Below are 15,750 nucleotides of genomic sequence, written 5' to 3'. Positions count from 1 at the left end.
TATTTTAACTCTTTTTTACAATTTGAAAACATTGCGATTTTCATTTTTTTCCCACAGTATGCTTCTATATTATACGACTTGTTTGTGTTGACGCAATGAGGACCAGTCCTGTATGTCTGACTTTGTCGATTTTCGACGGATTTTGTGGATTCAGGACTTTGTTTCTGGAATACGAACCTGGCGATCCCAGTTTCTAGTAAAATAAATTACGTTTCTGGTCTTGAATTGGCAAATTAATGGCAACAAAATGGGGTCTAACGTCCTGTTTTTTTCTGCTCTGGCTGGCTTATAATGGAGTTCAATAGACTTGACTTGTTTGTGCCAGAGTACAGAAATGGTTTATTTGCAGTCATTCTTGAATCAATAAAAGCATACTACTTTACACACGTTTATGTCCATTTAACTTCCTCTTAAACAGCTCTTAAGATAAGTAAATCAAGAATAGGCAGTGTCGCAGTTGGGTTGGGGTTGGAATCGGGAGGATTCTGATAGATATATGAGATTAAAAGTAGTCTGGGGACACAGTGGTGGCACCAGGCGGGGGGGGGGGGGGCATTTGGCCCCCTTAAATCTGATCTGGCCTCTGTTTGCTTCCCCCCAAATATTTTGAAAAAAAATATATAATATATATGTGATATAAACAGTAACACGTAAATGATCTGATAAGTGCTTTTTACAATTCTAAAAGTTTTGGGGCATAGGTTCGACGCGGCGAGAATACCCATTCACTTTGATTTACGCACCCCGTTCCTCAATCTAATTAAAATATAGATCTATATTTCGTTTCGTTTTGTATACTTTCGATAGCCTACACTACATGTAGTAAAGACAAGTAAAATCGAAAGTTTGAACTATAAAAACGAAACGAAATTGGATCTGTCTTTTAATCAGATTGTCCGTTCCTTTGACACTTTCCTCTCGGTATCTGATCAGCTTTATTTATCTCGACGATCAGAGCCTGAAATACTGACAGGCTGCATTTCCGACGGTCTATTTTTCAAACTGATTAAAACACAGATTCTATTTCGCTTCGTTTTTTTATAGTTTAAAATTTTGTTTTACTTGTACCTCACAACTCTAGGATCTGGAAGAGTTGTTATTTAATAGGCATTCTAGTTGATGTGAGGAATTTGCCAACGGCAAGTTCTTGGCGTGCCTTGCACGGAACTGTGGGTAAACCCCTAGAAACGCCCAACGCCGTTTGATTAATCAATGTCTGACGTCATAGGGTCAAAAGCCCCTGATCAGATCTTCATGTAGTGTAGGCCATCTAAAGTATAAAAAACGAAACGAAATATAGATTTGTAATTTAATCAGATTGTCTGACGAGTAGAAGCCACCTCAAGCCCGTTTGTTTGACACTTTGCTCTCTGGTTTAGTGATCTGGCGACAAGCGAATCTGGTCAGCTCTTTATCTCGACGAACAGTACCTGAAATACTGCATTATTGGTTATTAGCTAGCTTCTAGTGATAATGGGACGGGTGTGGTCGGTGAGAGAGGGGGCCTTCCGATCTACCTGTTGTATCGTTTCTCTTCACCATAATATATATATATATGAATTAAATAGTCGTTGTTGTATTATCTAAATGTTGTTTACCTGGAGAGCTTAATAAAATAAGCGGAAGTGTTAGTAATCGACAAATAATGTAGTTCTTTTTTTCAAAAACTTGTCCATTTGCCATACATATTGAAGCCTACACTGAAAAAAAACTTGTGTTGAAACAACACAACCTTGTGTTGTTTCCTACACAAGTTAGGTGTCTCTATTTAACAACACAAACTTGTGTTGAAAGAACACAAACTTGTGTTAAATGTTGAAACAACACAAGACTTGTGTTGTTAAATAGAGACACCTAACTTGTGTACCAAACAACACAAACTTGTGTGAAAATCTACACAATACTTGTGTTGAAACTTGTGTTGAAATTTCTGAAACTTGTGTTGAAATTTCTGAAAATTGTGTTGAAATTTCTGAAACTTGTGTGGTTTCATAAAAACTTGTGTATAACCACCAACAAAAACTTGTGTTTTATTTTCCCTCAATTTAGCAATCTTTCCCATGCAGCCCCCACCCCTTTTGCTCTGTTTGACCTGTAAAGTTTGATAAATGAGGTAACAATAATTTTATTTGTTAAATTATCATTTATTCATAAAATGACAGGAAAAGTAAATTAACACCACCAAATCAAAACTAAATAGACATCATTTGAAATGTTAACAGAAAAACAGAGATATAATTCTAATACTAATAAAAATTATGTTATACTTTGCCCCCCCCCCCCACATTACAAAATACAAAATAGCTATTTAATTTTTTCTTTACCCGAAAACAAGAACTGAGAAAAGAAAGATCCCTACCCCATACCCCAAAAATATATAATTCAAATATATCTAAATTTAATAACATCCAAACCAAGCCCTAATTAGATTAATTATGCACTAAATTGAAATACTTTCAGAAACTGAAAAGTGCTACAAAGTCATATTACAAGTGATTTGTGAGGCATCTAGAAATAACTAGCATACACAGAAAACTAACAAAAGAAAAATGCACTATTTTGCAGGAGTAATAAAATGATGTAGAACCTTTCCCTCATTAAAAAAAAAACAACAAACAAAATGAATATTTTGTACATAAAAGGAGCAAAGCATCAAGATTACAGGATTGAAAAATAAAAAAATATCAGAGAAAATCGCAAACATTAAATAATATGTACAAAATATATATAAATAATCATGAGTCAAAAGCAAGGAGGAGTCACTGTGGTTCAGTGAGTATAAGGCATTGGTCGAGAAATTTCAACTGGATTTTCCGACATAGTTCCCACACGTCAGTAGTGTAGGACATGGCAAGGGATAATTGGGTATAAGCCCGGAATTGAAACTACCCCCACTGCGTTTACTTTAAAGAAACCTTGACAATTGAATTATCTGACTCAATGACAGACCTTCTGATCCAATGTGCGTGTGTTAACCATTCGGCCCTCCTGGGTTCCCTTTAAACAACCCTTGACAGTTGAAATATTTGATATAAGAGTAGGTTGTAGGGCAGAATCACCATAATAATACAGAAAAGTAGGATCTTAAACCCTATTTCATTTCATAAGCAAGGGAAAGTCACCTTAATGTAGGTCAAGGTTTTTTGTAATTCTGGGTATATTTGATCTACATTTGGTTTCTAGATTATGCCTATTAAATACTTTATGATTTCCGACCAAATTCTAAGTGATTAATATGTCACTTTACATTCTATATTATACATAAATTTCTGTAGAGAATTAAAATCTAATTGTGTTTGGGAAGAATATTTAACAGTAAAAACAAAAAATAAATATTCAAAAATTGGGTCAAATGCATTCTTTTCCAGAATTATAAAATAAATTGATGCTTGGGATCTCTTGTTGTTATCATACATCAAATAATCTTCCAGTCTAAAAAATAAAAAGTAGGCAATAAGAATACTTTCTTACTATTTATGGTTCACAATGTTTAAATAAACAATTTATTTTGCCACATCGAGACTGAGTCTCTATTTTGTTTCATCTTTGGGTAACACTTATTGTGTCTTGTCCAGTAACAGACCCAGGCAGATTATTATATTTTATTTCCATCGACAACAAATTGGATATTACCTATTAAAATCTATTTGAAAAGTAAAATATTGTCCCATCATTTTTATACTGCTATTTACTGTAAAAATACACATAGGGTCTATCACAACTTGAAGAAAATCAATGGATGTGATTGTCAAAAATCAAGAATGCCAAGACTTGAAATAGGAGAGTCCTAGGCATTGCCTCAAGAAGAATAACTAGATTACCAATCAAGTGTATAGAACTAGTTGATGATTAAAAATACAAATATGTATGTTACTTACATTTTACCTGATTATCAAGCTCTGTGAGAAAAAGTTTCCATAATATGAATAGCCATTTCCAACTGTCTTGATCTTTCTGATGTATTTAACTGAGAAAAAAAACATACTATGTATTAGTTGACTTAAATCTACTCGACAGTTAAAAGATGAAAGTTTTAATTTAATTACATTGTATTGTAATGTGTTGGTTTGCTTTGTCACAGATGAGACAAAATGAAAAAAATGAAATGAAATGGGGTTCGGCGTCCTACTGTTCAGCTCCGACTGGGCTAATGAGGTTGGGCATATGCCATACAGTGTGCTATGAGAGAAATTTTGCCGGGTACCGTGACCCTAAGGCCTACTCTTGTATCAAATTCTAACTGCCAGGGGCTCTTTTACATGCACGCCAATGTGTACACGGGACCACGTTTTTTTGTTCAATCTGAACGACTAGACAGCTGTCCTTGTAAGGCCCTCCGTACTGCATTGTCTTACTGCAAACCCGCGACCTTAAAATATGCGAGCCAGTGTCTAACCCACTTGGCCACCGTGGTCCCCCACAGATGAGAGAGTCATATCTACATGTATCTGGACATAAGTAAGATTCTGTTTGTGCACATACATGTACGTGTACAAATTTACTATACTAAACTGAATTTTAAATTTCAAAACAATAAAATGAAATGGAGGTTTATGTCACATCAGCTCCAACCGGGCTATATTGTGCCAAACACATTATGGTGAGATTCTAAAATACCACAACAACAGTCTTTTCTATTAGAATTGAACACTCACCCTCAAAAAACACCTATGAGAAATCATAGGTGCTCAAATCACCATTTCTTCAGCTCTTTCTTTTCCCATTTGGGTTTTTTGACTTATTTTATTATATGATCTTTGATATGATCTAATATGGAAACTGAAAAATATGAATATGTGACATGTAATTAACTGTTTAAGATACCTTACCATATACAAACTGTGTGATATCTAAAACCATTTGAATCCCGAAGATCTTACCTAAGCCGTGAAAATCTGTTTTAATAACCCTTGTATGTCATGTGACTGGACTGTCACAGTAATTAGAAGAGAGCCATGTGGCTTAGTGTGTAAGGCATTGGCTTGCTACCCGGGAGGTTGCAGGTTCACTCCCAGTGCTGACCGAGAAAGCTCATTTGGATTTTTCAGCATGGATTCCCTGTCTAGTCGTCATGGTGGCTAAGTGGGTAAGACGCTGGCTCGCTAGTCTGGAGGTCGGGTGTTCGATCCCTGCATTGGCCGAGAAAGTTCACCCAGATTTTCCGGCGTGGTTTCCTCTTGTTAGTGATGCAGGACGGAGGGCCTGACAAGGACAGCTGTCTAGTCATTCAGATTGAACAAACAAACGTGGTCCCGTGTACACATTGGCGTGCATGTAAAAGATTCCCTGGCAGTTAGAATTTGATACAAGAAAAGGCCTTAGGGTCACGGTACCCGGCAAAATTTCTCTCGTAGCACACTGTATGGCATATGCCCAACTCCATTAGCCCAGTCCTCCGTACTGCATTGTCTTACTGTAAACCCGCGACCTTAAAATATGCGAGCCAGTGTCTAACCCAATTGGCCACCGTGGTCCCCCACAGATGAGAGAGTCATATCTACATGTATCTGGACATAAGTAAGATTCTGTTTGTGCACATACATGTACGTGTACAAATTTACTATACTAAACTGAATTTTAAATTTCAAAACAATAAAATGAAATGGAGGTTTATGTCACATCAGCTCCAACCGGGCTATATTGTGCCAAACACATTATGGTGCGATTCTAAACTACCATAAGAACAATCTTTTCTCTTAGAATTGAACACTCACCCTCCAAAAACACCTATGAGAAAGCATAGGTGCTCTAATCACCATTTCTTCAGCTCTTTCTTTTTCCATATTTGGATTTTTTGACTTATTTTATTATATGATCTTTGATTTGCTATGGCATCTAATATGGAAACTGAAAAATATGAATATGTGACATGTAATAAACGATACCTTACCATATACAAACTGTGTGATATCTAAAATCATTTGAATCCCGAAGATCTTACCCAAGCCGTGAAAATCTGTTTTAATAACCCTTGTTTGTCATGTGACTGGACTGTCACAGTAATTAGAAGAGAGCCATGTGGCTTAGTGTGTAAGGCACTGGCTTGGTACCCGGGAGGTTGCAGGTTCGCTCCCAGTGTTGACCGAGAAAGCTCATTTGGATTTTTCAGCATGGATTCCCTGACTAGTCGTCATGGTGGCTAAGTGGGTAAGACGCTGGCTCGCTAGCCTGGAGGTCGGGTGTTCGATCCCTGCATTGGCCGAGAAAGTTCACCCAGATTTTCCGGCGTGGTTCCCCCTTGTCAGTGATGCAGGACGGAGGGCCTGACAAGGACAGCTGTCTAGTCATTCGGATGATACGGAAAAACGAGGTCCCGTGTACACGTTGGCGTGCACGTAAAAGATCCCTTGACAGTTGGAATTCGATACACCGCAGTGCCGCTGTCCGGGCAAAATTTCCCTCATAGCACACTGTGTGGTGTATGCCTGTCTTCATTAGCCCAGTTCGGAGCAAAACAGTAGGACGTTAAACCCCATTTCATTTCATTTCTAGTCGTTTCAATGGCACACAAAACCTGAGGTCCCATTGGCGTGCATTTAAGCCGATAGTATGGTTGTTGGAATTTGTTGGCTGTAGCACCCGTGTCACAGTTCGACTGCTAGTTTGTGATACCCACTCGATATGAATGAGTGGTGATTGGCTAATGAATTCTAAAATCAGACGAATGCTTCGGCGAAGCGGACACACCACTCAAATACAATTCAGCCAAATATATCAAACATGTTTGATTCAGGCGTATGTCAGTGGATAAACTAGGTGAAGTTTAGCGCCAATTGATTCAGCCGAATCCTTTGGCTAGTTTATCCAGCACTGACGATTTAAGTTGGTACTTTCTTTATATGCAAATATCACATTTGAAAGAGGCTGTAGGCCTACTTTCTTTATATGCAAATATCTTATTTGAAATAGGCCATTAGTATGTGATTCCCCACTTGAATGTGACTAGGAATAGGGTCGCCTGTCCAGCCTCGTGGGTTTTCTCCGGGTCCTCCGGTTTCCTCCCTTTGCTAAATACCCCTAGGGTGTATTCGAAACAGTGTTCCGGTGCAGAGAACGGACGGAGAATGGGTTCTTGTCGGACTTGAGCAGTCTGGAATGCGTTCACGAACACGTTCCCGTTCTCAAATCCCACAATACATCATAGCTGGTGTGAGGGAGAACAAACATGGTCGACACATCGATAACTGCTGAGAAAACAGCACCATGGGTGCATTTATTAATTTAAAAGTTCAATACCGTTCGAAAATTGGATGTAGTATGTGGCCAGTATAATGTGGCCAGTATCAAGTAAGTTAGGTTGCCAGGCAACGAAACATATGCCCACAGCAGTTTAATCGTTTGCACAGTCAACAGGGATTGTTGCATATTCATTCTTTTGTAGGTAATTTGGGCATTTACAAGAAAATTTCATACAAGATTATAATTTTCGTCGTTTGTGGGTTTACAAAGGTCGACGCATCGATAACTGCTGAGAAATTTGTATGAAATTTGACAGATTTATTTGTTTTGTGTTTTACTAATTTAAATAATGCATACAAATTTCATACAAATCGGATGATAATTTTGTTGTTCGCGCGTTCACAAGGTTCGAAAAAGTGAAACAAGGGCCACAACTCTAGACATAATTCGCGGAAATCGCAGATTATTGAAATTAAATAGGATTCATCTCATTAAAATAAACAACATATCAATTTCAAAATAATCAGGTCTGTAGACGACGGACGAGGGCGATGACAATATGCGACCACATTTCCATGTGGGCGTATCAAAAGGTGATGTAATCGTCATCCAAAGAATTGAAAAGGAGTAAAACGGAGTCATAATTTATCAAAATTATGCTTAATAGCGAAGTCAATACCAAACAAGTTATCGTAACAGATTGTATAAATTTAATTTATCTTGTTACCATGGATACCGTTCTCTCATGTTCGAGACTCATGAAAGTGTTTTCATGTTCTTCAGCCGTTCTCGAACCTGCGCGAACACTGTTTCTAATACACTCCTACGGTACGCGCAAACAAATCATTCAAATAAAATTGAACAATATTAGCCTCGAAATTACCTAGCGCCAGTAAGTATAAAGGATCTATCCGACAAACACTAACAACAACTCTAGGTTTATGCAGAATTAATATAACACAACATACACAGACGGCAATAGAATGAGACAGTGTTCAGGAAAAGGGCGGAAACGGAAGAAGACTACCTGTCCTACTTGATTCTAGGACATATAGCATGGACCTACTTGATTCGACCAATTTAATACAAGGAAATGAATGGCATAGTTTGTGTCAAGTGAATTTAGTGAACTTTAAACCCCATTTACTCGCCCTCTCTCTACAGAGATAAATACTTTTCGTGTTACATACAATAACAATTATTGGCCATTATTAAAAAAATATATTTAAAGGAAATGAAATTCTGTTACCTGTTTTTCTTTGTGTAGTACATGCTAACATCAATGACTGGAAAAAAAATAACGAAACTGTAGAGAAACTTCTGAATCATTGAAAGTCTAATATTACTATTAGGCCTACACATTGATGACATTGATATATAAAAAAGGCTGATTTGCTTGTTGTTGTTTTTTTCTTTTACAGAAATAAGATTACATTTCAACTAAACAACTAACACAAAAGTTAGTATCTAGCTATAGTCCATGTCTGGATATACATTTCTCCTTTTGCCCGAACGTCTATAAAAATCAAAGATGGCGGCCAATAATTGCAACCAGGTATTACTATAAAATCAAGACAGATTCTTACCTGCTGGTCCTAGTCGGGGGTTTCTTGCAATTATAAGTATTTGAACAACGGTGTAGCGCCGATTAGCTAATAATAATTAAGCACGATTTCAGAAAAATTTAGACAGATTCATTAGATTGCTGAATTAGCGGAACACTTTTAGAACACATCAAAAAAATTTTCTTTGTGGCGCCATTATATAAATAGACTTCCGGTGCAGTCAGTGTCAGTGGTTCTAAATCTGACTGTTTTAAACGAAACGAATTATTATATACATAGAAGCAATATATACATGCTAAATTAAATACACGGTTTTATTTTTTGTAAAAATTTACAAACCTGCGGTCTGGTATTCTATATGACCATTATAATTTTTTTTAAAATATCACGGCTAAAGCACTCTGTTGATGCTAACTTCACTTCATCTAACTGAATGTCGCTGATATAATATCAAAGAAAGAATTTGTCGCAATGAATAAAGTATAGATACTTCTTCTTAGTTAGTTGTATTTTACGTCCGCTTCCACCGAAGTGATATCGCAGACAAAAAGTATAGATAACTTGGAGAACCATTATATCAATAAGTCGATTATGAGATACACGTGGATGATCAATTAAATTTGATTGGTTACTTTTCAGTTAACCAATACTGTCCAATTTCGATTACATCAACCAATTACATTATTAAGAGTTTTACTCATTTTTTTTGTTCATTGCACATTGAATCAATTTTCGAAAACACCAGGGTGCTGAAAATCACATGTACACTATATATTCATTTGATCTATCAGTTTATTGGGTCAATAAAAAAGACAGACATTTTAACTATACAGACAACTTAACACCAATTAACATTCAAGTCTGTCTGGCAATTGTCTGATTAATTGGTACTCACTCCCTTCCAGTGAAGAATAGCATGTGATTTTCGAGATGTGAATTAAGCCCTTTATTACTTTTCTTAAAACTTGACGACTCCCGAATTCAGACTTTGTATGGATTTTTTTTTTAAAAAGAAAACAAATCGTGGAAGGTACACATTACTTGTGTTAATGATATGAAAAAACACACAAGATTTTATAAATCGACACAAGTTTGTGTTAATGCAATGCAAAACAACACATAACTTGTGTAGATTAGTTTTAACACAAGTACTTGTGTTGAGATCCAACACAAGTGTTTTTTCAGTGTATGTAAATTCTTGGATTATTTTCTGCCAACTTCTTTTTCCGCCGTTTTATTGCAGATCGAGTCTATTGTACCTTAAAACCCCTCAATTTTCCCGTTCACAATGCGCTTGAGATCAAGAGAATCGCTAATTTATATATCATATTAAATAATAACGAAATTTATATTGCGCAACAATTCATCCCACTTGGGGATGCTCTAGGCGCATGGAAGTATTCACGTGGGTTAATTATAGTGACTAAACAGCCAGGTTTTCACACTTGATTTGAAGATAGACAATGTTTCACATATTCGAATGGAAGGTGGTAGTTAATTCCATAGAATTGATGCATTATACTGAAAAGTCCTTGAACCAAATTTCTTCATCTTATAAATTGGTACATCTAACAATAATTTATTCTCGGATCTCAGTGACATTTTTGGCTGGTAGTGTGTCAAGAGATTCTGAAGATATCTTGGTGCCGTTTTATGTAACGTTTTGTATGTCAGAGTTAAAATTTTAAAGTTAATTCTCTCGCGCACTCGGAGCCAGTGAAGATTTTTTAAGATGGGAGTGGTGTGTGATTTTGATCTGGTTTTAGTCACAATTCGTGCAGCACGATTTTGGATCCTTTGCAACTTGGAAATTTGTTCATCAGTTACTCCAGAAAGTACGGCATTGCAGTATAGTCAATTCTGACAGATCTCGGGTTTTGGAGTATCATTACCAATTTGATGAATAAATTCAACCATGATTTTCAGTTAGCCTGGTGCCTGAAGTGTTTAAATTTGGTTAATGGACTTCTAGGTCACTTCGTTAAATTCCATTATGGTGGCCACCTTTAAAAATGGTCGCCGTTATTTCATTGAAATTGAGCGGGTCAGGGAAACCTTAATAACTCCTCAACAGATTGACCTATTGATATGAAATATGGCTGAAAATGTTTGCAGTGGACTTCCGGGTCACTTTGCTAAATGCCATTTTGGCGGCCATCTTTAAAAATGGCCGCCGTTATTTCAATGAAATTGAGCACATCAGGGAAACCTTAATAACTCCTCAACAGATTGGCCTATTGCCATGGAATATGGCTCAAAATGTTCACAATGGAATTCCACATATTCTGCAATATGTTGTTGAATGAAACATATATTTTCCAAATTAACAGATTATTCTGAAAAAAGCAAGGTTTAGGTATTTTTATGTGGACGTATATTGTCGTCGCCCCTGTCCGTCCGTCCACAATTTGTTTGTGGACACTATACAGGTCACAACTTTTATTCGATTTCGACGAAACTTAAAATATATAGGTCTATCTCCCAAAGATCTCGATTCCTTTCGACATTGGCATATATCGGACCATACTTCGGACCATATCCGATTTCAACGAAACTTGAAATATAGGTTTATCTCCCTAAGATCTCGGTTACTTTCGATATTGTCATGTATCGGACCGTAACTTCATGGATTATGGCCCCTGATTGTACGAAGAATCGCGTTTTTAGCTTGTGGACCCTATAGAGGTCACAATGTTTATCTGATTTTGTTTAAATTTTAATGTAAGTTTATAGCCCATATTCGATATTCGCGCATATCGGACCGTAACTTCCTGACTTATGGCTCCTGATTGTACGAAAAATCACGTTTTTTTTAGCTTGTGATCCCTCTAGAGGCCACAATTATTATCCGATTTAAAAAAAACCGTGTGAATATATCACCGTTACACTATAATGATGGCTAAATTCGAATTTCGTGAAAATCGGACCAAAACTGGCGGACAAAATGGCCCGCCCTCGTATAACGCAAATGGTGTAAATATGTGGTATATCAAGGTTGTAGACCCTCTAGAGGCCACAATTTTTTTTTTGATTTTGATGCAACCTTAAATTTATGCGTATATCACAAAGATCTTGGTTCTTTTCGATGTTCGCGCATATCTGATCGTACTTTCCAGAATTATGGTCCTTGATGTTACGAAAAATCGCTTTTTGTGTAGCTTGTTCTCTATCCATCTCTTGCAAAATGTGGGCGTATCCTTCCTGGCAGCCGCTGTTTTTTTTTATTTTCCACCAGTATTAACACTGGTATTAAACTAGTTTAGACACTGCTGTAAACGCCTAATGAACATCTACCTCAATTAAAACCAGGGTTGTTAGGTTTCAAAGTTTTGACCAATGAAACTGATTGTAATAACTTTTGGTAGGAACATATTTTCATGTTTATATCTGAATTAAGTGACCACGAAAACCTACACACACATATAAGGTATGGAAGACAAAATGGGACAATATTCATGATTTGTGTTTCCCATTCCAGTTTCAACATTTTATATTGGAGGCTATATTTTAAACTGATGATTGTTGTTTCTACATATTTATGTCAACATTTCATGTACAAAATCAACATTTTAAACAAAATATTCACTTTATGTTTCAATTTCGACATTTTATCGGTAACAGTAAAATTAAAAACTAATATATTAATCTTATGCGACAAAGAAATACATTCACTGGTTTCTGAAAGTATATAAAAAAATGGAATTTGAACTCTTATGAAAATACTTTCTACGTTTCAAAAAGTCTTGAAGTTGAACTCTTGAAATGAAAATGTGCAGAAAAATATAAAGAATTACCAACATTATTACACTATCGGGCGTTATCAAGTAAAATAAATAAATTATTTTTTAAAGATGGGTTCCCGCGTACAAACTGGGTGATTTAATGGTATATATGGACTAAAAACATATTCAAACTAATTAATTTGTCATAATTTTGCTTCAAATCCTTATCAAACATTGTAATTGCGAAGGAATGTCCTGCTATAAAAATTCGATCAAACCAGGTCATGTTTACGTCACGTGACTTACCTCTCTCAGAAGTCACAGGAGAATTCATTGCATACATAAGACGATGTTGTCTTTAATCGCTTACTGTTTATTACAAATATCGAATCCTAATTAAATTCTCGGATTATCCACTACCCGCGTCTTTTTCCGTCATTTTTGTCTCAGAAAGTGTTGTACGTCTAACTCTTCATAAAGTTTATCAACTTGTACATCAAGCGCTCAATGTTCGCGTGTGACCTTTGACATCACGCCCGCAGAAATTCCTAATCGTCGGGCTGTTGATTAGGGGAACCCTTATATTTTTGTCCTGTATACGCCCCATGTGTGTTTTTCGGGAAATCCATATATACGAAAATTACCATACTTTTATTGGAAATAACCACCCGATAAATACTTTTCTGGGAACCCATCTTTTATCTTATGTTTCAATTTCGGCATTTTATCGGTAACATTTATGCCGAAATTGAAATATATATTTTGTTTAAAATATTGATTTTGTGCATGAAATGTCGACATATAAATGTAGAAAAACAAATTGTCAGTTTAAAATATTGTTTTCGTATAAAAGTGTCGAAATTGGAATGTTGAAACATAAATCATGAATATTGTCCCATTTCGTCTTCCATAATAAGGGACTATATTATGCGTTTCCCCCTAAAATGAGCCTATTTTGAATTTGGCCGCTTAGCGGCTCACTTTTACCCAACCAAATAATCAGACAATTGGGTCAATTCAAGTCCCGGGTTAAGCTTGTGTTAAGGTTGTGTTGTAGTGGTGTATAGTGCCTTAACCTGGGCCTCTCAATTTAACACTAGTGTTTACACCAGTATCTACACTAGTTTAATTAATACCAGTGTTAACACTGGCGGGAAATAACAAACACGTTCTACTTTCGTTTTTGTCTCCTGTCAATTCTTTTCTAACCACCATCATGTCGCAGATGCGATCGAACTGCAAGATTAACAAGATTATTAACTGCTTACGGGCCCTTACCAGTATAGTGGATGCATATAAATTAGCCAGAAGGAATAAAAAACTGGATCAGTTTTTTTTTGCTGACATTTCTATTCCATTTGGTTACATATCACAGCAAATACGTGATTTGCTAAAGAACCTAGGAAAGGAATACAGACTTATAAAACAAAAACAAACCATTTCGGGTAGTGCCACCGAAAATGATGATGACCGGCTACGGGAAAGTCGGGACCTTTACAAAATATTTGAAGAATATTACAACCTATATTACCCCTAGGGTGGGGCTCACACGACTGCATTTATTGTTACGCCGAGTCCAATTCATGAAACCACGCCCACGGGTGAGAACTCTTCATCATGTTGCTTTAATAATTGTCTTAGGTTTGATTGTAGAACAGCGAGTGTTAAGTGTCGTGCACGAACTAAGGCACCATGTCTGCAGGTGGGCCCAGTCCGGCACTGGTTCTTGCAAATGTTTTAATCATTGTGAGGATTTATGAACACTGAGGGTTTTGATTCGGAATGCATGTTAATTAAAATGACTTGTAATATTAATTACTATATGTTTTGTTTTTCTGTTCGATGCACCTAAATATTATTTCTTTCAGAATCTGAATTGATGCAAGAACATAATAGATTAATCAAGGATTTAATCAACGTACATGATGTTGAGCTCGCATCTGTACCGAAAGAAACAAAGATTGGATAGCCTGAAGTCACCTCGTCCACATTAACCCAACCATCAACTTCCACGTCTATTTGAACTGCATTGTACATTACATGTATTTCGTTTTCAGTTTCACAATGAACAACTCCGTTTTGATTCCTTAATTTTTTGTGTTGTAATAATAGGTTGGTTTTTTTTGGGGTGGGGGGAGGGGAGAGAAGGATGTTCTCTTAAACTGTTGGAAATCTGTTAACTGTTTCTCATCCCCCCCCACCTTTCAATAGCCCGGTTGGTGCAAAACAATAGGGCAGTAAACCCTGTTTATTTCCTTTTGTTAACTGTTTTGTTATTGGTGTTGCGATGGTTGAAGATGTTTTAGGATATAACGTTATTTATGGTGGTGGGATTATGGATGTTAGAGAACAATAGAAACAATATAAGAATAAGATTTTCTTATGTTAACATTTTTATATTGTAATTATTTATTAATTTTAATAAAGTCACAAAAAATTGGTGTATCTGTTATGTAATACTGCTGTGGCTACGGTACACTTCGAAGCAAATATGACATCATTTTTGGCAAGAAGTCGGTTTTCTTTGAGTTGATTTAAACGTCATTTCAATTCTGTTCCGCCAATGGTACGCTCAACGATTTGACGGAGACGCCTATAATCATCATTATATTGCTGCTGATTGGCTTGAAGGTTATTCCCGATAAAGGGAGTTAAGACGTTGGCATGAAGTCCTCTGTAAACTACATCTCCCAATACTACATCATAAGGCTGCATATTGTTTAGATACATTAAAAACTGAGCTCACCACTCTGCTGCAGTTTTGTCATGTGTAGCGCCAGGGATACCACTTACGATGTGTCTCACCACTCCTCTCCGGTCAACAATATATTGGACATTCAGGGCATCACACGATTTACCACGTCGGCCACAAAAGAAAGGGTCGCCAGCATGAGATGGGCATTGTATTTTAACAATCATACCATAAGTGTACAATACCGCAAACATATTTCTGTCGTTGGCCAATTGGATTGGATCTTTAAGGTTGGCATGGTCAGTTGGTTGAAGAAATGTTATATAATCTGTCCGAAATGTCAAACAAAAAATCAGCAACTTCATGTGTAAATAAATGACAAGTACTCCTTGCAATCCCAAATGCATGGACTGGCTGACCATAATAACCACCAAACGAAAGGTAATTGAGAAAAACTTCTAACAGCTTTCGTGAAGTTGGGTAACTGGGATCTATGTTGAATTTCTGTTGTCTACATGTATTATATTCAGTAGAAAGTTCATCGATTTGATCATTATTCAGTAGAAAGTTCCTTTCTAGAATTTCTTGTAAA

General features: G+C 36.5%; 1 protein-coding gene and 1 long non-coding RNA gene across 2 annotated transcripts; both read right to left on the bottom strand.

Moving 5' to 3' along the window:
- Positions 1 to 4,662: 4,662 nt before the first annotated feature.
- LOC130013031 (uncharacterized) lies at positions 4,663 to 8,525 on the bottom strand. Its single transcript, XR_008788306.1, has 3 exons — positions 8,429 to 8,525; positions 5,715 to 5,847; positions 4,663 to 4,779 (listed from the first exon to the last, which is right to left on the bottom strand). It is a non-coding gene; the product is annotated as an uncharacterized LOC130013031 (long non-coding RNA).
- A 6,368-nt stretch (positions 8,526 to 14,893) lies between these two features.
- Positions 14,894 to 15,412, bottom strand: LOC130012883 (uncharacterized). Its single transcript, XM_056100956.1, is given in 1 exon segment — positions 14,894 to 15,412. A coding segment is annotated over 1 exon segment (519 nt).
- Positions 15,413 to 15,750: the final 338 nt, after the last annotated feature.

The sequence above is a fragment of the Patella vulgata genome, chromosome 5 (genome assembly GCF_932274485.2).
Source record: "Patella vulgata chromosome 5, xgPatVulg1.2, whole genome shotgun sequence".
NCBI classification, from domain to species: Eukaryota; Metazoa; Mollusca; class Gastropoda; family Patellidae; genus Patella; species Patella vulgata.
The sequence above is the reverse complement of the archived record's forward strand: the minus strand, read 5'-3'. Positions and strand labels throughout refer to the sequence as shown.